Source organism: Entelurus aequoreus, linkage group LG10, assembly GCF_033978785.1.
Source record: "Entelurus aequoreus isolate RoL-2023_Sb linkage group LG10, RoL_Eaeq_v1.1, whole genome shotgun sequence".
NCBI lineage: Eukaryota > Metazoa > Chordata > Actinopteri > Syngnathiformes > Syngnathidae > Entelurus > Entelurus aequoreus.
In genome coordinates this window covers 35,304,866-35,329,823 of record NC_084740.1, presented here as the reverse complement: position 1 = coordinate 35,329,823, position 24,958 = coordinate 35,304,866, and the positions used below count along the sequence as shown (strand labels likewise).

Below are 24,958 nucleotides of genomic sequence, written 5' to 3'. Positions count from 1 at the left end.
GTGAGGAGCCCTTCAACCTGCGACGTCACGCTACTTCCGGTACAGGCAAGGCTTTTTTTATTAGCGACCAAAACTTGCGAACTTCATCGTCGATGTTCTCTACTAAATCCTTTCAGCAAAAATATGGCAATATCGCGAAATGATCAAGTATGACACATAGAATGGATCTGCTATCCCCAATTAAATAAAAAAATTCATTTCAGTAGGCCTTTAAATATACATTAAATAAGTTCAGGACACACTTATCCACACTTTTTTTGTATTTATTCCTATTACAATGATTTAATCACACATCCAATAACACATTTATGCATTTGATTCATTATAATTCATTAATGACCCATTTAATTAAACATTTATGTATTTACTCCGGATTGTAAGTAATCAATGACACATTTAAGTATTTAAGTAACTATTTATTTATTAAATAATGAAATAACTAAATAAATAATGAAATAATTGATTGAATTGTGAAATAATAAACCAAGCCATGAAATAATTAATTTATTATTTAACTATTAAATAATAAATAATGAAATAATTAATACAATCATAACATAATTAAATCAATAATTAAATAATAATTAAATAAATAAATATTGAAATAGTTAAACATACTTTTACATTAAATAAACTAATGACATGTTCAGTAACACATTTATGTATTGATTCCAATCACAATTATTTAATGACACATTTTATAACACATTTATGGATTTAATTCCAATTGTAAGTAATCAGTGACACATTTAAGTAATTATAAAACTTAATATTTATTAAATAATAAAATAATTAAATCATGCAATAATTAATTAAAATGTGAAATAATTATTTAAGTCATAAAATTCATACTTAAATCATACATAATGAAATTAATAATTAAATGATGACATTTTGAAATAGTTCAATGTGGTTTTACATTAAATAATCTAATGACACATTTGATAAAACATTTATGTATTTAATTCCAATTATTTAAGTAAGCAACGACGCATTTAAATAGTTAGTTAACTAGTTAGTTATTTAATTTTGTCCCGTTTGACCCTCCATCGATTCAAAGATACGAGCCGTTTAATTGCAAATTACATGCAAACAGCTCGCGAAGCCTTAATGTGCGCACTACCCGACTGCCAAATGAAATTAAAATGCATATTTTAGAATATATGTAATTGAAAGTCTAAATTTGAATTACATACAAATAGTGTTTTGTAACTGCTACCTGTGATCATTTTCTTGATAAACACGAGTTATTTTAAAAAAACAACAACAACAACAAAAAAAGCAAAATATTTTTGAACGGGTCTCTTTTTAAAGAGCCTAAATTCCATCATAATATTTGGTGATACAGCAAATCCAGCTGATGAAAAAAGTTTTTGATGTGCATTACCGCCACCTACAGGACAGGAGTGTAAGAGTTTAGCCAAGGAATTGTGATGCCTTGGCGGAGGTCTCGAGACGTTCAGTTCTTCCATTCATTTGTGCAGACCACCATGCAGCGAGGACAGCAAATCCTCAGCGAGAAGAGCATTGACACGGCGGGCATTCAGGAGCGCATCATGGACGTGAAGGACGAGTGGACCACGCTGGAGGACCAGGCGGCTCAGCGTCTCGGCCACCTGCAGGAGGCGTTCAACTTTTTCCAGTTCTCCACAGAGACAGACGACCTGGTGGTCAGGCTGCAGGACGCGTACCGCCTGGTGTCCAGTGAGGACTTCGGCCATGACGAGTACTCCACCCAGTCGCTTCTGAAGAAGCACCGGGGGGTCAGCGAGGACGTGGACAAACATCGGCTGCACGTGGTGGCGCTGCGCAAACACATGGTGGCGCTGCCTCTGCGGTACAGTGAACAAGAGGTGGGCTGCAACAACAACAAAAAGCTGCCATTTTCTCCATCCTCTTTACCATGTGCATGTTTAGGAGGTGCTGGTGAGGATGGTGGAGGTGGAGCAGCTGTACACGGAGGTGGTGGAGGTGGGCGTGCTGCGTCAGCAGTGGCTTCACGACGCCCTCGCCGTCTACCGCATGTTCAGCGAGGTCAACGCCTGCGAGCTGTGGATCGACGAGAAGGAGCAGTGGCTGAACAAGATGGAGATTCCCGAGAAGCTGGAGGACGTGGAGGTGGTGGCGCACAGGTGGGTGTCACCCTAGTCTTACCTCGGTTTATGTTAGCCCCAAAACACCAAATCGTACAAAAAACAAATAAATTCAGAGTAGATCATACTTGCCAACCCTCCCGTTTTTAGCGGGAGAATCCTGATATTCAGCGCCTCTCCCGACAACCTCCCGACAGAGATTTTCTCCCGACAAACTCCCGGTATTCAGCCGGAGCTGGAGTCCACGCCCCAAAAAAAAAAAGTCTGCCGCAGCTGCGATTGGACCTGACCAGCCTCCGGGTACAAGTACTGGAGTACCAATTGCTTGCCAGGGAAGATCTTCCCCAGGAAGCAAGGATTGACCGGTTTTGGGCCATGCTAGGGAGAGATGGAAGATTCCACACTCTCGTGCATTTGATGAAAGCACTTTTGTGCGTGCCGCACAGCAATGCATCATCAGAGAGGGTGTTCAGCATGGTTAGAAAAATAGTGACAGAGAATTGAAAGAGGATGGACAATTCAACCCTTAAAGGCCTACTGAAATGATTTTTTTTTATTTAAACGGGGATAGCAGATCTATTCTATGTGTCATACTTGATCATTTCGCGATATTGCCATATTTTTGCTGAAAGGATTTAGTATAGAACAACGAGGATAAAGATTGCAACTTTTGGTATCTGATAAAAAAAAGGCTTGCCCCTACCGGAAGTAGCGTGACGTAGTCAGTTGAACATATACGCAAAGTTCCCTATTGTTTACAATGATGGCCGCATGAAGTGAGAGAGATTCGGACCGAGAAAGCGACAATTTCCCCATTAATTTGAGCGAGGATGAAAGATTTGTGGATGAGTAAAGTGCAAGTGAAGGACTAGTGGGGAGTTGAAGCTATTCAGATAGGGAAGATGCTGTGAGAGCCGGGGGTGACCTGATATTCAGCTGGGAATGACTACAACAGTAAATAAACACAAGACATATATATACTCTATTAGCCACAACACAACCAGGCTTATATTTAAAATGCCACAAATTAATCCTGCATAAAAACACCTGCGTGTTTGTTACGCTAGCTCCTAGCTCCTCTGCTAGCTCCTAGCTCCATAGAACACGCCAATACAATTCAAACACCTGATCAACACACACAATCACTCAGCCCAAAAGACCGTTCACCTAACCCAAGGTTCATAAAGCTTATATATTTTTTTAAAGTTACGTACGTGACGCGCACATACGGTCAAGCTCTCAAATGTTTAGCAGCCAAGGCTGCATACTCACGGTACCTGATATTCAGCTGGGAATGACTACAACAGTAAATAAACACAAGACATATATATATACTCTATTAGCCACAACACAACCAGGCTTATATTTAATATGCCACAAATTAATCCTGCATAAAAACACCTGCGTGTTTGTTACGCTAGCTCCTAGCTCCTCTGCTAGCTCCTAGCTCCATAGAACACGCCAATACAATTCAAACACCTGATCAACACACACAATCACTCAGCCCAAAAGACCGTTCACCTAACCCAAGGTTCATAAAGCTTATATATTTTAAAAAAGTTACGTACATACGCAAAAAAAAGTTGCGCACATACGGTCAAGCGATCAAATGTTTAGAAGCCAAAGCTGCATACTCACAGTAGCACGTCTGCGTCTTTGTCATCCAAATCAAAGTAATCCTGGTAAGAGTCTGTGTTGTCCCAGTTCTCTACAGGCGTCTGTGTATCGAAGTCAAAAGTCCTCCTGGTTAGAGTCTCTGTTATCCGAGTTCTTCCATCTTGACTGCATCTTTCGGGAATGTAAACAAAGAAGCGCCGGCTGTGTACTGTTGTGGCTGACTACGTTCGAAAAATACGTCCATTTCGCACCGACAACTTTCTTCTTTGCTTGCTCAGCTTCCTTCTCCATAATGCAATGAACATGATTGAAACAGATTCACGAACACAGATGTCCAGAATACTGTGGAATTATGAAATGAAAACAGAGCTTTTTCGTATTGGCTTCAATGTGGAAGGCATACCCGTGTTCGCCGGTCTACGTCACGCGCATACGTCATCCTCAGAGGCGTTTCGAACCGGAAGTTTAGCGGCAAATTTAAAATGTCACTTTATAAGTTAACCCGGCCGTATTGGCATGTGTTATAATGTTAAGATTTCATCATTGATATATAAACTATCAGACTGCGTGGTCGGTAGTAGTGGGTTTCAGTAGGCCTTTAACAAAGCATTGTACTTTCAAGTACAACAATGAGTAGATGAGTGTTGTGTGTGTGTGTGTGTGTGTGTATATGTGTAAATAAATGAACACTAAAATTCAAGTATTTCTTTTATTTATATATATATAATAATATATATATATATATATATATATATATATATATATATATATATATATATATATATATATATATATAGCTAAAATTCACTGAAAGTCAAGTATTTATATATATATATATATATATATATATATATATATATATATATATACATATATATATATATATATATATATATATTATTATTATATATATATATATGAAATACTTGAGTTGGTGAATTCTAGCTGTAAATATACTCTCCTCTTAACCACGCCCCAAACCACGCCCCCCCACCTCCCGATATTGGAGGTCTCAAGGTTGGCAAGTATGGAGTAGATATATTGAATAATTATCACTCTACATGCTGAAAACAATGTGAAATATATAACAATGCCAAATGAAATACATATATGAACATTTAACAACACCTTTACCTTTAATGAAGAGGGGAGAACTACTACTTTGCAATTAAATAGTGTTTCTCACCTTCTTTATCAAAGTGCTCTCACTCGCAACTTTATTTGGCCCCATGGTGGATTATTTTGCAGTCGTACTTGTTCAGTTCAGTTTCAGTTTATTTTGAACATGCATACAATACAATGTAATTCATCACATATTTCCAATTGTTTCATTACAGCACGTCCAAAAAGGAGTAGGAAGAAGATGAGCTTATTTAATCCTACCCATTTTCATACCATAGCGATTTTATCCTATTTCCTTGTTCTCTGTAACATAACATAACTTGAGAGACAAAGCTGAAAGACTATCCGCATAACATTCGATACTAAGTCGACACCAAGTTGATACCAACACCTAAGAATACATCGGTACCAGCTTTTTTCAGTATCATTGGTATAGAAGACTGTAGGACACTTTTTCTTTGGCAAGCTACATCCATTCTTGGCGTGTGAGCACTCAGCATTTTAAGTCGGATGTCTTTAAAAAAACGAGCCAGTGTTTCCCATATAAGTATATTTACTTCTTCCTATATAAGTATATATACTTCTTCTCATATAAGTATATTTACTTCTTCCTATATAAGTATATTTACTTCTTCCTATGTAAGTATATATACTTCTTCTCATATACAGTAAGTATATTTACTTCTTCCTATATAAGTATATTTACTTCTTCCTATATAAGTACACTACCGTTCAAAAGTTTGGGGTCACATTGAAATGTCCTTATTTTTGAAGGAAAAGCATTGTACTTTTTAATGAAGATAACTTTAAACTAGTCTTAACTTTAAAGAAATACACTCTATACATTGCTAATGTGGTAAATGACTATTCTAGCTGCAAATGTCTGGTTTTTGGTGCAATATCTACATAGGTGTATAGAGGCCCATTTCCAGCAACTATCACTCCAGTGTTCTAATGGTACAATGTGTTTGCTCATTGGCTCAGAAGGCTAATTGATGATTAGAAACACCTTGTGCAATCATGTTCACACATCTGAAAACAGTTTAGCTCGTTACAGAAGCTACAAAACTGACCTTCCTTTGAGCAGATTGAGTTTCTGGAGCATCACATTTGTGGGGTCAATTAAACGCTCTAAATGGCTAGAAAAAGAGAACTTTCATCTGAAACTCGACAGTCTATTCTTGTTCTTAGAAATGAAGGCTATTCCACAAAATTGTTTGGGTGACCCCAAACTTTTGAACGGTAGTGTATATTTAGTTCTTCTTATATAAGTATATATACTTCTTGTCATATAAGTATATTTACTTCTTCCTACATAAGTATATTTACTTCTTCCTATATAAGTATATATACTTCTTCTCATATAAGTATATTTACTTCTTCCTATATATGTATATTTACTTCTTACCATATAAGTATATTTACTTCTTCCTATATAAGTATATTTACTTCTTACCATATAAGTATGTTTACTTTATCCTATATAAGTATATTTACTTCTTCCTATATAAGTATATTTACTTATTTGTGTCAGCCTGCCACAAATGTGGATTTGGCGCTCGCATTTTTCACTCGCTCATAAAAAAAGGACACTATAATGGCAGTATGAATCATCAGTGGCCTAGTGGTTAGAGTGTCCGCCCTGAGATCGGTAGGTTGTGAGTTCAAACCCCGGCCGAGTCATACCAGAGACTATAAAAATGGGACCCATTACCTCCCTGCTTGGCACTCAGCATCAAGGGTTGGAATTGGGGGTTAAATCACCAAAAATGATTCCTGGGCGCGGCCACCGCTGCTGCTCACTGCTCCCCTCAATTCCCAGGGGTCTGATCAAAGGTGATGGGTCAAATGCAGAGGATAATTTCACCACACCTAGTGTGTGTGTGACAATCCTTGGTACTTATTTGTAACTTTGATTGTGTGCTTGACAACACACCTGATACACACCTGCTGTGCCAGAGAAAGACGTAGCAGAGAAGAATTTGTGTCGCCACTTTATCCATGGAGACGCTGAAAGTGAAACAAAAGGAGGAAGTGACAGAGTGGATTGTGTCTTATGTCATGCATTTATTTGCTAATCCGGGCCGCACACTGAAAAATCAAACCATCTGCTCGCTATTTTTATTTTTTTTAATTTTTTTTTAAACCGATACAGTATACTGATTTTTATTTTACCTTAAGGGCTCCCCTCAAATTTGGTGCCACGGATCAAGAAAATATAAGTCATATAATATATATTTCAAGTTTAAATTCAAGGCTTAAATCTTTAGATTAACTTCAGATCTATTCATATAAAGGTTTATTTTTTTCAATGTTTTATGTCGTTTTTGTTGAAGAAACCCCTGTTTTTATGACAATAACACTAAAAAATGCACCATTTCCCCCCCCAAAAAATGTCATAGTGGAATATTTCATCTAAAGTAATTGGAGCCTTAAAGAGGAACTGCACTTTTTTTTAAATTTTGCCTATCAATCACAATCATTATAAAATACTTGACGACGGATTGATTGTTTTTAATGCATTCTAACTCGTAAATAAAAGCCAATTGGAGCTCCTCTATTCCGCCCATAAAACCCAATAGATAACTATTTAAAAAGCGCCAAAAATACTCAGTTTACATTTTGTGACTTGAATATTAACAGAGTATTAGTGATATTATTATTATAAGCGCTAACGCAGACAAACTATTTATAGCGGTGCCGTGATCACTAGCGTGTGTGTTTGCATCATCAAGTGGTCAGCTGCTTTCTTGCTTCTGTGCTCCCTGGATGTTTTATTCTAGATCATAAATCATGCCTCTCACTTGGATACTTGGATAGTAAAAGGATGAGCATGTACTCCAACAAGTTGGTACACTTTGACAGCCAAATTAGACCTGGCAATGGCGAGAACAACACGAAAAGACGCTTGGTTCCACCCCGCTTTTCTTCGTGAGGATTATGAGTCATTCTTCACCTAAATGGGAATATATGAACATCCGAGCAGCCGGCATCCTAATAACAGCAGGCCTTGTACAGTAAGTGATTTTTTATTATGTTTGTTGGCTCCCAGAAAGTCTGCAGTGAGTAATAATCAGTGATATATTGTTATAAAAAAAAGCAAACGTTGTGATGCGTTTTTTAAATGAATGCGCCGCGTATGCTTAAAATGATCAAATTACGTAATATTAAATGTTATTATAAATGTGCCCATTACTACATGACATATATACTTACATCATGTATATAAAACCTTAATGGAGGTGTTTGGATGTTTTTAAGGGCTTTATAGGCAGAATAGAGCGGCTCCAATAGGTTCCATTGTAAGCCGACTTTTGATCACATTCATTTAATATTTAGAGTCCATTAAAAAAATACATCCGTCCTCATGTCTTTCATAATGATTGTGAACGATAGGCATACGGTAATTCCAAAAAAAAGGCTGCCCTCAAGTTTGGTCCCAAGCACCCAGAAAAATAAGTCTTATAATATTTTTTATTTCAATGCTTAAATCATTAGATAAACTTCAAATCTACCGATATAAAGTTAAAACAAGTTGTCAATGTGTTGTGTCCTTATTGTTAAAGAAACCCCTATTTTAATGGTGGAATATTTGATGTGAAGTAATTGGACCCTTAAATAGGTCAATCATTCATAACAACATTGATTTTGATTCATTATTATTTTTTCAGCAATGACAGTTAAAAAAAGATCCCAGTAAAATTCTCAGGGATCCAAAACGGCCCCACTCATTGAAGTGTTAAAAAAAAAAGAGTCATACTTTATTTTATTTATTTATTTTTTACATCTGACGCTGACATTTCTAGATCAACTTTGGTTGATTTGTTTATGTTTTTGTTTGTTTGTTTGTTTTATGCCTTTTTGTCGTAGAAAACTCTTTTTTTTAATGACAAAAAAAAATCATAATAACCGTGATTTTGATTAATTATTATTTTATGAGCAATGACAGTTTTAAATAAAAATTAAAAACAGCCTGCATGGCAGTTTTGTGTTATTAGAGTCAACATTGCAACTTTTTTCATTATATTTGAACTGTATGGTCTTAATTTCCACTTTTCTATGTTTTTTTGTAATAGTATTTTTAGAATGTGCCACGAGCCACTAAAAAATAAACTCTGGGCCACACTGTGGACACTTCGACGCTAATCAAATACAAGCGGTCATGAAAGGCAAACTATTTGCCGCGAGAGTAAGATCCGCCACCACAAGCCCGGGAGTGGGTATTATGAAGAAAAGTTGCTCCTCAACATTTATCACTTCTAAAAGTGCTAAGAAGACAGCTTTGAGACACTCTTCTGTTATTTGGTGCTCAAAATGTGGCCCGGGTGCCATTTACAAAACGCTGTTGTTGTTTTTATGGACCTGTGGCACACTGTTGAAGTAAAATTACAACAAAAAAAAAGAGCAAAAAGACATAACGTAATGAAAAAAGGCTGAAATGTTGATACTAATATTGAATACAAACACAAAAATGTGTCTTTAAATATGTTTTAGCCCTTTTATCAGCTTATTTATTACCACCATATCGAGAGAATATTAAGAACAGTATTGTTTGTTTTATGTACTTTAAAACTCAAAGCCATTGCTGTTTTTGCTCATGTAAAATAGTTGACTATTGTTATTTATTACAAGAATCATAAGCACATTATTGTTTGTGTTGATATACTGGGAAGTTACTGTTCTTTTTTTAATGTATAGTTACCTCGTGGCAGCTGATACTGATATTTAAATGTGCAAAAAGATGTTAAAGCACGGTTATTTTAATACTTTACGCTTTGAAACCGTTTTCAATAAAGTTGTAAGACTTAAAAGTACCTGGATGTAGTTTTTTTTTTTTTTTAAATATCGAAAATCGTGTAAATTGTTAATTATCGGAATCTTGTCTCGTGACAACCCAAGAGCACAGTGCTTGATTGATGCTGCTGCAATACTAAATAAGAAGACACTTAGTTGTTCATCGTTCTTTGTGCCTTCTATGAACATGTTTGGCATGTGAAAACCGAGGCAAACGTGGGGCAAATATTTTTCCTTGAAAAACTGAATCATAGAACACGTGAGCCGAACAAAAACCTAGATACTGCTGTACCTTCTTCTTTTATTTATTTTTTTAAAGCATGTCTTCTTGGTGCAGATTTGAGTCCCTGGACCAGGAGATGAACAGCCTGATGGGACGGATCCTGGACGTGAACCAGATAGTCCAGCAGCTTCTGGATGGTGGTCATCCGTCCTCTATGGAGGTCCGAGGGTGTCAGGACCACCTCAACTCCAGGTACTGAGACACGTGTGATGCCATGAGGACTGGTCAGCACATGCAAGTTCAAACATGCTGCATTTAGAGCACGAGTGTCCAAAATGTTTCCACCAAGGGCTGCATAGTGAAAAGTCAGAGCTATTTTGATATTTTTTTCATTTTTGTACAAAATGCTCACCAAAAAAAGATACATATTTAAAGATAGAACTTTGTATCATCTTTGTATTATTATAATTGTATCATTATTGTAATATTATTCTTTTACGACACCGATATTGGAGCTTTTGTGTTGGCCGATACCAATAATAATCAGATACGACATCAGCACAATAATACATACTTATATCATTTTGTAGTGTGGAATGTTACAAAAGGTTGGATCAAGTAAAATTAGTCAAACAGAACAATGGTTTGATTCTTTGGTGTAATGATTCGATTCAGGATCTATTTTCGAGTCAACCGATTCTCGATTTAAAATCAGTACTTTTTTAATAACATTGTGTGCCAGTTCTCTGATTAAGCACATTCCTCCATAAAAACAGTCTTAAAAGAAAACTGTTTTTGTTAATAAAATACTACCCAAACATTTAATAAAGTTAAATACAAATAGGTCAACAAGAGAAGTATCCAACACTTCTCTTTTCTAACTAAAGTAAATCTGTACTTCAAATAGGATCCATCCATCCATCCATTTTCTACCGCTTATCCCTTTTGGGGTCGCGGGGGGTGCTGGAGCCTATCTCAGCTACAACCGGGCGGAAGGCGGGGTACACCCTGGACAAGTCGCCACCTCATCGCAGGGCCAACACAGATCATCCACATCAATATGATTTGCATGAGTGGCTGGACAGGACACGTTAAAAAAAAAAAAAAAAACTTCTTTTTTTTTTAAATTGGTGTTTGATTTTTTTGAATCGATTAAGAATCGTTACAAATAAGAATCACCATTCATTAAAAACTTTAACTTTAACTTTAACTTAAAAAATCAATATTTTTTGACACCCCTGTTAATTATGTATGTCAAGCTTGCGCTAAGTTCCTTGCTTGTATCGGACAGATAGCCAATACCAATGTCATATCGGGACACCCTAGTTATTATTATCAAAATTCAAGCTTTTTCTCACTACTTTGTCTTTTTTCTTTCTTTTTTTTTTCTTGCATTGTTACTTGTTTTTTTTGCTTTTATTTCAACAATATACTGCGGGCCAACAAAACTTGTGCGTGTCGCAAATGGCCCCCGGACCCCGATTTAGAGAATGGGGATTTATTTTCTGTTCATGGTCATGGGGGGGCTGGAGCCTATCCCGGGTGACTTGGGACATTATGTCCATCACGGGTCTGAGTTCATGCATCGTAAAATCGGTGTCAAATTGAAGAACGTCTTCTTTGTGGGTGTGTAATGTTTCAATCAAACATCCCCCGCCCGTTTTGAAAGTGGCGGCGTCTGATTGGCTCTCCGATTCGCCTTAGTCATTTTCACTAGCAACATAAATCCGTCACGCGGGGGGTCCGTGAGCCTTACGACCCCGCAGCGCGACCATCTGTGGTGGCGGTGGTGGCGGTGGCCACGTAACCACCATTCATTTCTCGTAATCCGACTGGCGTCCGCTCCCCGCCAGATGGAACAGCATCGTGGGTCTGGTGGAGCAGAAGAAGGACCAGCTGGACTCCATGTTGCGTCTGCAGAACTACCTGCTGGAGTGCGTCGAGATCAATTCCCAGATCCAGGAGAAGCGGAAGGCCATCGACGCCACTCAGTACGCAGGCAGCGACCTGGGCGGGGTCCTGGCTCTGCAGAGGCGCCTCTCCACCATGGAGGGGGCGCTGTCCGTCCTGGAGCCCAAGCTGATGCACCTGCAGGTGGGGCATGGGGGCGGGAAAGGTGGGGGGGATGCGGGAAACGCACCATCTCCGTAGTAAGCGCTTGCTGTTTGCCGATGTATAGGAGGAGGCGGAGCTTCTGGCCACAGCCCACCCGGGTCGGGCCACGGAGGTTCTACTTCCCTTTGATGGCATCAGCGTGGAGTGGGAGGAGCTTAAGAGGACCCTGCAGGGCTGCGAGGACTCGCTAATGGTGGCTAGCAGGCTGCAGAGCTTCATTCAGGTCAGCAGGTGGCGCACACACATCCATCCATCCATTTTCTACCGCTTGTCCCTTATGGGGTCGCGGGGGAGTAATTTTTCCAGTGCAGGTCACTAAATTAGGTACACATCGTCTGTGTGAAGTCGGCCAGCCTTGTAATTGCAAATGTTAAAATAACACTGTCGTTCATTTGTGCTACGTTTGTGCTGTAAAAACTTTTGTCTATCATAGTTTTTATGTTCATAAATGTTTTTTTTATTCATAACCAGCCCCTTGTCCCATTTGTTTTGTGCCGCAAAAAATTGGCTAACATTATAATTTTTATGTTATTAACGTTTTATTATTCATAACCACCCTTGCCCAACCCACCCTGTCAAAATCTCCCCAAACTTGTCCCATTCTTTTGTGCTACGTTTGTGCTGAAAACATGTTTCGTCTAATATGGTTTTAATGTTATTAACCTTTGTATAGTTTTTATGTTATTAATGTGTTATTATTCATAACCAGCCCCTCAACCTTGTCAAAATCTCCCCAAACGTGTCCCAAACGTTTGTGCTGGTTTGTGCGACAGATTTTTTCTTTGTCTAACTACTGTATAATAGTTTTTATGGTATTAACTATTATAATTGTTATGTTATTGTTTTATTATTCATAACCAGCCCACCACATTGTCAAACCCTCCCCAAACTCGTCCAATTCTTTTGTGCCACGTTTGTGCTAGAAAAAATGTTTTGTCTGTTATAGTTTTTATGTTAACTTTTTATAGTTTTTATGTTATAAATTTGTTATTATTCATAACTAGCCAATCTTGTCCCCAAACTTGTACCATTCATTTGTGTTGGTTTTTGCTGCATTTTTGTTTTGTGGGGGGTGTAGTTATGGCTTTCGTCACCATGACGGTATCGAATAATTTTTTATGATATATTATATTACTTTAAAAAGGCTAAAAAAATGTATACATACATCTAAAAACAAATGTGTTATTCATTAGTATTAACATATATATATATATATATATATATATATATATATATATATATATATATATATATATATATATATATATATATATATATATATATATATATATATATATATATATATATATATATGTATGTATGTATGTATGTATATATATATATATATATATATATATATATATATATATATATATATATATACACAGTATATATACAAAACCAGTGAAGTTGGCACGTTGTGTAATTTGTAAATAAAAACAGAATACAATGATTTGCAAATCATTTTCAACTTATGTTCAATAGAATATACTGCAAAGACAAGATATTTAATGTTCGAACTGAGAACTGAGAACATGAATTTTTTCCATGTTTGTTGTCCGTGCCTGAAAGATGATTGGCGTAGAATGAAGAAGTGTTGTTGCGTGTCAGAGGAAGCGCGGACTGACGACACAAAAGTGTGTGCACGGAAGGTAAAACCTGTTGGAATTGTGTCGTTTGTTATCATAAGATTGGTATTAAAAGTTAAAAATAGTGTCAGACTTTGTGTGATTTCCTTGGGGGCTACAATATATTATATTACTTTAATTTGTTTTCAAGTAAAAAAAACAAAACAATTTCCAAGGTGCGGCGGTAATAAAGCAGTGGCGGCGCGCCATATTCAATTACATTAAGGCAGAGTCCTGTATTATAGTTTTTATCTTATTAAAGTGTTATTATTCATAACCAGCCTCCCATACACCACCTTGTCAAAATCTCCCCAAACGTTTGTGCTACGTTTGTGCTGCAAATTTTTTTTGTCTATCTATTATAATTTTTATATCAGCGCCCCCCTTCCCACACACACACACACACACTTTGTCAAAATCTCCCCAAAGATGTCCTAAACATTTGTGCGACAGATTTTTTTTGTTTAACAATTACAGTCTTGATATTAACATTTTATAGTTGTATGTTATTAAAATGTAATTATTCATAGCCAGCCTTGCTATCTTCTCAAAATCCCCCAAAACTCGTCCCATTTGCTTTGTGATACGTTTGTGCTGGGAAATTTTTTTTTGTCTAACTTTAACTAAATTTTTGTTATTAACGGTTTAAAGTTGTGATTGTCACGATCTGGTGAACGTTGCTTGCAGCGTGACCCCAAGGATGCAGAGATCGTCAGGCAGAATCCGAGTAAAACTAGATTTAATGGCAACAAAAACAAGCAACCGTCAACAAAGTAAAATGATCCAGCACTAAAGGAGGTGTGGAACTAAATAGAACAAATTAATGAGAATCAGGTGTGCTGGCAGGACAAAGTAAAGGTGCTTCAAAACCTAACAGGTAATGCCGACAAAACAAGAACACCAGGACAGGAAGTGGTTCTAAACACAGGAAGTTCATAATAAAACCAAAATAGCCATGAAGGATCATGCCATTTATGTTATTATTTTGTGTTAATATTCATAACCATCCCCCCCAACCTTGTCAAAATCTCCCCAAACGTTTGTGCTGCACATTTTTTTGTCTATTATAGTTTTTATGTTATGGGCATGGCTGTTAATAATATAAAACATTTTACTTACATAAAAGCTATCATTGTTAGACAAAAATGTTTGCAGCACAAACAAATAGCACAGGTTTGGGGAGATTTTGACATGTGTGGTGGAAGGTCCGAATCTTAAACAGCAACAAATGTGAATTTAGTACAAAAGTTTAATTTACTCATAATCAAATGGTACAAGGTTGGATTGAATTGCCATGCAAACAGACAACGTCCTCCGGAGACGTTGGATGAATCGAGAATCATGCGAATCATACATAGACTTGGTCTACTTGGCCATTTATGTGTTTCCCTCGTGTGTCAAGGTCCAGTTGTTTTGGACCTGTTTGTTCTGCAACATCCTTGAATCCCTTAGTCATAATAAACAATCAAAACATTTTGTACAATGGTCAGGCCGACCATTTATTCAACTCTAACCCACATATGCTCCTTCAATGGCACAGAATAGAAAAAAGAGAAACGAGCAGACATTCTTAATGCTTTTCGACCTCGCTCTCTTTTCGGACTTTGACAGACACAAGATATGGTACAAAATGTCAGAAATGCCACCACACATGGTTGGGGGGTGGGGAGGGCTAGTCAGAAAATGCATTTTAGAATAACTTAAAAACCGTAACGGCACAAATGAAATTTTTTACAGCAAAAACAAATGGCAGTGTTATTTTCAGGGGGCCAACTTCACACATGTACTGTAATTCATGCGTCTTTTCAGGATTTGGATTTGTTCCTCACCTGGTTGGTCCAAACGCAAACGGCCGCCGCCTCGGATCAGTTGCCCAATGACCTGGAAGAAGCCGAGAAACTCATCAACAAGCACGCTGCCCTCAAGGAGGAGATTGGCCGGTACGTCGTCGCAATGCCACCGTTAACGTCTTCTGCAATGGTCCTTCAGCCCTGGGTTCCGTGTTCGCAGTTACGAAGAAGACTACGAGCGTCTGCAGGCCATGAACGAGCTGCTGGAGTCGGAGGAGGCGCCGCTGCCTCAGGCCGCCCTGCAGCAGTGGCTCCAGAAGCTGGACGTGGGCTGGAACAAACTGCTGGAGATGTGGGAGAGCAGGAGGGACGTTCTGGTGCAGGCTCACATCTTCCACCTTTTCCTGCGAGACGTCAAGCAGGCCGAGTCCTTCATCAACAACCAGGTGAGGGGGACCGGGATGCCAAGCTGGTGGCGCGACGTCCGACCAACTCTCTCTTGGGCCGTGTGCGTGTCTCAGGAGTCGGCGCTGGCCCACGTGGAGCTCCCCAACACGGTGGAGACAGTGGAGGCGGCCGTCAAGAAGCACAAGGACTTTACCACCACCATGGAGCTCAACCTGCACCGCATCAAGGCCGTGATCGAGGCGGGAGAGAGCCTCATCAGCCAGAACAACATCTACTCGGATCGCATCAAGGAGCGCGTCGACACGCTCGCCAACAGGTAACACAAAAAGTCACACAAAAATGTCTTCTCCGAGTTCCTTCTTAGTGTTTTTTTTTTTTTAGGGCGAGCTTTCTAAAGAGCTCCTGGTGTCCAACGTTCACTCTGGATCAGGGGTGTCAAACTTATTTTAGCTGAAGGGCCACATGGGGTAAAATGTATTCCCAAGTGGGCCAAAATCATGGCATGATAACCTAAAAGTAAAGACAACTTTAGATTTTTTTTTTTTTTTTTTAAATAATGCAACTGAAATGTGGTTCTTCATAAAAATACTCCGCATATCATGGACTGAAAAGAAAAGTAATGAAGCGGTATTGGCAAAGGCAAAAACAAGAAGATCTCTAATTGCAACGATTCGAAACAGGCAGCTGAAATTCCTCGGACATATCATTGGAAAAGACAGCTTAGAAAAACTGATGTTAACAGGAAAACTACTAGGAAAGAAAGCTCCAGGTCGACAACGAAAAACATATCAACAGCATAAGAAATGTTATCGGAAATATCATTAATATAGAACTCATCCATAGAGCGGACAACAGAGGAGACTGCAGAGCCCTGAACATCCATGCCTGCAAACAGGCCTGATACCCCATGATGATGATGAAAATAGTGCAAGCACATTCTGAAAATGTAACAACCAATGTTTAGTTTTTTGTTTTTATTTACACTTACATGTTGTCGTTGACAGTATTCTGTCTTTATCTTTCATTATTTATACTTTCTGAATAAACTATGTGACAATGTTCATTAGTTAAAAAGGTGGGATTGAGTCTGGCAGAAATTTAAAATGTTCCCATTGTTGTTCATTTCAAAACGATGAAATGCATAATAATATCATAGTCAAATTACAGGATGTTGTTAATGTAATTTACTCATTTTCCTCAACTGATGTACTAACATCATGTGGTTTATTCTGTGCATACATACTGTACGTGTAGCATCATCTACAACAAAACGTGTGAATTTGGACTCATTTCATGAATCACACATAAAGTTACAATGGGATACATATTATTATAGCATATTTATGTGCACCCAAAAAATGTGTCCCCATTACCAACGACATCTTTGACAATCAAGGCATGAACGTGACAATCCACATTTTGTATACTATCACTAATAAGCAGCGTGAGTACGTAGTGTCCAAACACGAAAACGTTGCCTCTATCTTAACAAGGCACATAGTTCCGCCCCCTCTGAAGTCATGCCAAAGAATTGCTATTGCAACATCTAGTGGACACATTTAGAACAGCAGTTTCTTTCATTCAAAGATTTCAGCTCATTTTTATACTTAGCAAACTCATCTCGCGGGCCAGATAAAAGCTGTTCACGGGACTGATGCGGACCGTACGTTTGACACCCCTGCTTCTGGACGCTTTTAAAGCGAGCGCAGCTGTTGCACTATTTCGCAACAATAAGCATCAGCAGCAAGAACACAACCAGGCGCACAACTGACACCTGGCCATGAAATCAATCTGATGTGTGTGTGTGTGTGTGTGTGTGTGTGTGTGTGTGTGTGTGTGTGTGTGTGTGTGTGTGTGGGGGGGGGGGGGGGGGGGGGGGCGGGGGGGCGGGGCTAAGTGTGTCCCGTGGGGGGTTCTGGTGGTTGTGTGTCTCCAGCCATGGTTTGTTTCAAGGTTAGATTTACATGAATTTAACACAAGAGATGTAATTGTGTAACAACTAAGGATGTTCCTGTCAGGGTTTTATCATCATTCGTCGACCATACATGAGTGGTATCGGTCGATACCAATCTCATGTATTAACTGTAGATTTTGCAATGTATTTATGGTGAGTACTTTTGACAGTTTAACAATATCAACAAGATATTTTACCTAGTTCCTCATTCTCTTTTATCACATAAGATTGTTTGTGCAAAACAAAGTCAATAGTACACAATAACTAAAGTAAAAACTACTTATCTTCTGTGGGTGTAAAAAAAAAAAAAAAGCGATTTTCGAATGAGTTGCGAGTCCTATTTATAACAATTCTTAATCGATTAAAAAAAAGAAGAACAAATCTATTTTAATCTTTCCTACCCAGCCACTCAGGCAAATCATATTATTGCTGTAGATCACAGGTGTCAAACTCAAAACCCGGGGGCCCGCGACATCATTTGATCTGGCCCGCAAACACCTGGAAATGATATGTGTGAATAAAGTACTTAATATTTTCTCACTAAATGTAATTAATTTTTTTCAATTTGACAGAAAAAATATATGTACTGCTTGAAATTGCATACATTTTAAACTTTAATAGTATCCAATATCGCAACAAATATTACAGTATATTAGTATACTTTCCAAACATTTTTGGGCCAAAATAAAAATAAATACTTAAATATCTGCTTGACTTATGATTTTACAGCAAATTACCCATCAAATTAATAAAAATGACAATACATTTTACGGTGTTCTTTACAGCATATTACTGTAAATCAGGGGCGCCGAAAAGGGGGGGGTAAAGGAGATGGATTCTAGGGGCCCATGATGGAGGGGGGCCCAGAGAGGCCCCTAATGATAATGAAATTATAATGTTGCCGCTGTGTTGGGGGCCCTGTAAAGATTATTTTCATGGTGCCCAAAATCCCTAGCGGCGCCCCTGCTGTAAATTGAAAAAAACTACCAGTTTTTTGCAGTAAAATTCTGTTGCTTGAACTGCCAGTTTTTGAATGTAAAATCTACGGTTGTTGTTTTTAACTGGAAAGACGGTACGTTTGTTTTTTACGGTAGAAAAACTGGCAACTAAGTTGCCAGAATAAAAAAAGAACTTGTACTTTTTTTCCATTAACAATATAATGTTCTAAAAACCAATGTAAATTTAACACAAAAATTTGGGCAACTAAGCTGCTAGCTTTTTCCGTAAAATGTTGTAAATAAAAATAAATTAAAAAACACTATATTTTACAGTAAAATGTTGCAAATATAAAGTTTTTACTGTAAAATCGACAGTCTACTTAAAACAATTTATAAAATTAATAATGAAATCCAGAGACATATTCATACATTATTCACTGTTACTAGCGGCCCTCTGATGGCAGCCATAACTGCGATGTGGCCCTCAATGAAAACGAGTTTGACATCCCTGATGAAGATGATCATATCTGCTGTACAGATTTACTTTAGAAAAGAGAAATGTTTGATACTTCCCCTGTTGCCTTATTTGCATTTGACTTTATTAAATGTTTGGATAGAATTTAATTTAACCGGTTTTCTTTTAAGTATACAGACATTTATCAGAGTTGTTTACCTATCTTATGGAGGAATGTAGTCAATCATAGAACTGGCACCAATGTTATTAAAATTGTATTGATTTTGAATCGAATTGTTAGCCCCAAGAATCGGATCAAATCATGTGGTGCCCAAAGTGTCACAGCCCTACAAGTATCTTCTACACATTAAAATCCTGTGTTTTTTACCCTCAAAGTCCTCCTGTGTTTTGGGAATTATTCCCTGTAAAAATGTGAGAAAATACAAGTATCGACCTAATCACTCTAGTATCGATCAAACTGATATTACCCTTGGTATCGACAGCGCCGACTTATGGATGGACCGGACCCGCCCTCTTTCGACATGTCGTGTACTAACTGTTACAATGCTAACCAACAGTTGTTGTCATATTATCCTCTCTCTAACTCTTACTAATCTACTTGTTAATTTGATGTTAATAACTGCTTACTTTTTGCTGTAACACACTTTTTAAACTCTACTAAACATTCATTCCTTTGTGTTGATTCAAGCTAGCTTAGCGGTTAGCTTAGCTATTAGCATGCTTGCTCCTGGCTTTCTTTCAGAGTGTAACATATAATTGGAGGGAAGAGTCCACCCAGATTCTTTAATTCTAAGGCTGTCTGAAATAATGAGATGTGACTAGAATTAAAGATTAAGAAATGATTCAATACAAAAGAGCAAGTACAAACAATAGCAATACCAGCGCTAAAGTCTGGCGCAATCTCTAAAACAGTCGCTCTCCATATACCTGTATGCTTTTGTCCAACTTGCAGTATCACCTTGGCAGAGATTGAAACTGAAACATAACTTTTTTCAAGTGTCTAGAGACTTTTAATAATTAGTTTTTATTAAAAAAAACTAGCAACAAATGTAGCATCATCTTCTGGTGTTATTATAAAATGTACTCGTGTTTAGAGACTCCACTTCTGGCCTTCTATGTCCCTGACAAAAGAGGCTAACTGCAGGGAGCATGACGTCACACTTGCTTGGTTCTGTTGGTCTAGTTGGACTTTCTCTTCTTAAAAGCCACCATCGTCTTAATATTTTCAATTTTTTTAGATGGAAAATATTTGGAAAATATTAAAAATTTCATCCACATCACAGACATGCTGACAACGCTCCAGACAACGGCGTGCGATTTTTGATAGCGCGGTTTTCGGTGATCAAAGTCTTATTTCGGTGGTCAAGATTTCGGTACATCACTTGTCAATAGTACACACATAATAGGCCGTATGTATAAATTGATACTGTAACGACCAGCTAATGTTAATGCTTTATGTTCGTGTGGTATGGAGTTGATGTCAATTTTTCCCATGTTTGCAAACACACCGTCCGTGCCTGAAAGATGATTGGCGGAGAATGAGGAAGTCTTGTTGTGTGCACGGAAGGTAAAACCTGTTGGAATTGTGTCGTTTGTTATCATAAGATTGGTAATAAAAGATAAAAATAGTGTTGGACTATGTGTGATTTTCTTGGGGGCTACAATATATTATATTACCTTAATTTGTTTTCAAGTAAAAAAAAACACAATTTTCCAAAGTGTGGCGGTAATCGAAACCGAAACTTAACTTGGCGTGTGTGGGTGTGTGTGTGTGTGTGTTTGCACACACACTTCTGTCCACTCTCCCTTGGTCTCGTTCCTGGTACCTCTTCCTCCGGAACGTAAATGACTTACAATGTTTGTGTATTTGCAAAGATAGAGAATACACAGTGCATTCATTTTGTTTAACTTCTTCAAGCAGAGCCAAGGCCAAAGTTAGTCATTTCTAAAGTGTTCCATTCTGCTCAAAGATGGGAAATATTCCTCTAACTACTACTATCTACCCAAGATACGAAGAAATTTATCTCCAGAGATACATGATTAGTTGCTAGCAAAATAAATACGGAGACAGCCAAAGGGAGTCGGCGTTTGTGATCGGCATCAATCGGCAATGACGATCTCGTACTTTTTCATAAAAATCGGCCAATTGATCGACACATCCCTACTTCATTGGGACTTTTAGCGCTGATTCTTCATGAGTTTGTCCGGTTGTTTTTGCTTGGAAAAGGAAACTCGCGACCATCCTGCATCTCTAGTTGTCGTATTTCAAGTAGAAGGGAAGTTTAAAGCTGGAGTTCAGTGTGCCCAACGTTGAAATAAATTCTTTGTGTGTTCCTCTCAGGGGCAACCGGAACCGGGAGCAGGCCCAGCAGTGGTTGGACAAGCTCAACGACCAGTGGGCGCTTCAGAGGTTCCTACAGGACTGTCACGAGGTGGGTCTGCCTAAAACCTGCTGTTTCTTTGGCGTTTGTTGGTTTTACTCCCTAGTCTGTGCACCCGACCTTCTTCCTGTTTACACTCAAGGGGCCAATAAGCGGAGAGAGAGATGTCACATGGTTTGTTGTGGTTTACAGTGGAAGCCGCTTATATCGACGCCCGTCCGACTGGCTGACTGAAACGGCTGTTGCTAGAGATGTCCGATAATGGCTTTTTTGCCGATATCCGATATTCCGATATTGTCCAACTCTTGATTACTGATTCCGATATCAACCGATACCGATATATACAGTCGTGGAATTAACACATTATTATGCCTAATTTTGTTGTGATGCCCCGCTGGATGCATTAAACAATGTAACAAGGTTTTCCAAAATAAATCAACTGAAGTTATGGAAAAAAAATGCCAACATGGCACTGCCATATTTATTATTGAAGTCACAAAGTGCATTATTTTTTTTAACATGCCTCAAAACAGCAGCTTGGAATTTGGGACATGCTCTCCCTGAGAGAGCATGTGGAGGTTGAGGTGGGCTGGGTTGGTTGGCGGGGGGTGTAAATTGTAGCGTCCCGGAAGAGTTAGTGCTTCAAGGGTTTCTGGGTATTTGTTCTGTTGTGTTTATGTTGTGTTACGGTGTGGATGTTCTCCCGAAATGTGTTTGTCCTTCTTTTTTGGTGTGGGTTCACAGTGTGGCGCATATTTGTAACTCTGTTAAAGTTGTTTATACGGTCACCCTCAGTGTGACCTGTATGGCTGTTGACCAAGTATGCTTGCATTCACTTGTGTGTGTGAAAAGCCGTAGGTACTATGTGATTGGGCTGGCACGCAAAGGCAGAGCCTTTAAGGTATATTGGCGCTCTGTACTTCTCCCTACGTCCGTGTATCACTCCGTACAGCGGCGTTTTAAAAAGTCATAAATTTTATTTTTTTAAACCGATACCGATCATTTCCGATATTACATTTTAAAGCATTTATCGGCCGATAATATCGGCAGCCCGATAATATCGGCAGCCCGATAATATCGGCAGACCGATATTATCGGACATCTCTAGTTGTTGCCATAACTGAAACAGGAACGAGCTATTGCTAGCACATTTATTTGTGTCCTTGGCCACAGACCTTGCAGTTTTTGTTGTGGAATATTAAATAACTGCGCTTACACACAGCTAACGGAGAGAGCTAGGGGCACTTATTATATTAACGTTCACTCATGCAAGTCTCTGAACATGTGATATGTCTGTGATATGTCAGCCATGTAGTGATAATAATGTATTGCCAGTTGAAGTAGGGAAGGGGTTCATACGGCCCTATTCCTAGGGGGATCTCGCGTGAAGGGAAGGTGGGTGGTTAATCATTTTGCAATGCAGTCTGCTGAAAATTATGAAAAAGTGCCACTCTATATAGCAACTGACGCTGTGATCAAAGTTGGAATTGCCATATTCAACACGCTACTGCTGTCTGGCAGCTAATGTGGATAGTGCACCGTTCCAATTCGTCACGTTTCATGTGTCAGGTAAACCGCGACAAATGGGGTCATATGAATCTCCTTTTTGCGGTATTTCCATAACAAAACATCTTTAAGCTTTGAGAGCATTCGGAATGTGTACGTGTTTTGTGACCTAGTTTAAGTCGTGCTATCATTTAATGCTCTGTTCATTTTACCATATTTTTTTTTTACATGTTTTTCTTAATTTTACCATATTTTTCAAACTTTTATCCAACAGAGCTGCTACAGTAATTATATGTCTCGACTGCAGTGACAATGAAACTCTCTCGCATGCGCCAGTCTTCATTAACAATCTTATAAAACAAGCCAATAAATGAATGGATGTAGAATCCTGCTTGATGCCAACATGCTTTAATTTTGAGGCTTATTTTGCACTGAACGGAGAGTCACTGAGTTTAATGGGAAACTGCACTATTTTTGGAATGTTGCTTATTGTTCACAATCATTATGAGAGACATGAAGACAGAAGTTTTTTTCTTTTCGTTTTCTAACAAATAAAAATCGGCGCGTTCTTGGTGGCTAGCAACGCAGCTAATGGGAGCAATCAGTTCTACCTCTAAATAGCTTTAAAAATGCATTCGAAAACCGTCAACAATACTTAATTTACGTTCTGTAAGCTGTATAATAACCAAGCTTTAGCGATATTGTTATTGTAAGAGCAAACACTGAGGAACTATTTTTCTAACGTAGTAACACATTGCCGTGCTACGGTTTTAGCCGTAGAAGCTAACTACGGCAAGAGATAAGCTAGCTTCTACGTCAGCACAAAACACGTTTGAGTTTGTAATGCACAACACTGTGATAAGACAACAATCTGTACTGAGTGAAAAACATGAACAATCAGAATTACAGTATCTGTTAAGTATTAGCCCACATATTATATTTTGTTTGTACACAGCTAGCCAGACAGTGTATGTACTGTAGTGTACGGTGACGTGCTGCATGTATCATGAGCAATAGTATAGTGATTTACTCGTAGTCCGTTTGGTACAGCTGTCCGGGAACGTGTCCAGTTGATTTGGGCACTCCCATTAATTCGGCATATCTTGGATCAAAAGTTGCAGATTTCCAGCGTGACCATATCACACTCTCTCGGCTTCCGTCTGCTCCAACGTTTCAGCCTCTTCTCTATGTTCGCTTCTAGAAGCAGCAGTTCATCCTCAGTATATTTAGTTTAAAATCCTCATTTGTCCAAAAATAGTCGTCTTCGTTGTCTGTTACCAAGTCTGCCAGGATTAGAAAACACACTCGCGTTTTATTCAGGGAGTAGGAACATAGTTGATGCTGGAAGTCGAAAGTGAACTGCTATGGAAACGGAAATAAATGCGCCGAAGAAGTCAGTCCTGCTGTGCATAAAATAACCAAAATACGGTAAATATAGTACTACATTATATATATACTTGCAGTGTGTATATAACACATATTACATATTGTTATGAAGGTGTCTGTTACTACATTATATATATACTTGCAGTGTGTATATAAAACATAGTTCTTATTGTTATGAAGATGTCTGTTACTACATTATATATATACTTGCAGTGTGTATATAAAACGTATTACATATTATTATGAAGGTGTCTGTTACTACATTATATATATATACTTGCAGTGTGTATTTAAAACATATTACATATTGTTATGAAGGTGTCTCTTACTACATTATATATATATTTGCAGTGTGTATATAAAACATATTACATATTGTTATGTTACTACATTATATATATATATACTTGCAGTGTGTATATAAAACGATGGCGGGTTTAGAAGTTATTTTAGAGGCTTTGAAGGCTACAACAGTGACTCCCATTAGTCGCAACTTGCAAGCATTTTTTTAAATCTTTTTTAAAATGC

The 24,958-nt window shown here is 38.1% G+C and overlaps 1 protein-coding gene across 5 annotated transcripts in view; it reads left to right on the top strand.

The window, feature by feature from the left end:
- The window catches only part of LOC133658508 (spectrin beta chain, non-erythrocytic 4-like), a 139,198-nt gene that overhangs the window by 46,502 nt on the left and 67,738 nt on the right, over nt 1-24,958 (top strand). For all 5 annotated transcript variants that reach the window (XM_062060624.1, XM_062060626.1, XM_062060623.1 and 2 more), the window contains 9 exons: nt 1,485-1,853; nt 1,918-2,132; nt 9,964-10,101; nt 11,703-11,943; nt 12,029-12,187; nt 15,402-15,532; nt 15,603-15,828; nt 15,904-16,106; nt 21,499-21,589. In XM_062060624.1, the coding sequence (XP_061916608.1) occupies nt 1,485-1,853; nt 1,918-2,132; nt 9,964-10,101; nt 11,703-11,943; nt 12,029-12,187; nt 15,402-15,532; nt 15,603-15,828; nt 15,904-16,106; nt 21,499-21,589 (1,773 nt within the window). The remainder of the gene's footprint in view (nt 1-1,484; nt 1,854-1,917; nt 2,133-9,963; nt 10,102-11,702; nt 11,944-12,028; nt 12,188-15,401; nt 15,533-15,602; nt 15,829-15,903; nt 16,107-21,498; nt 21,590-24,958) is intronic.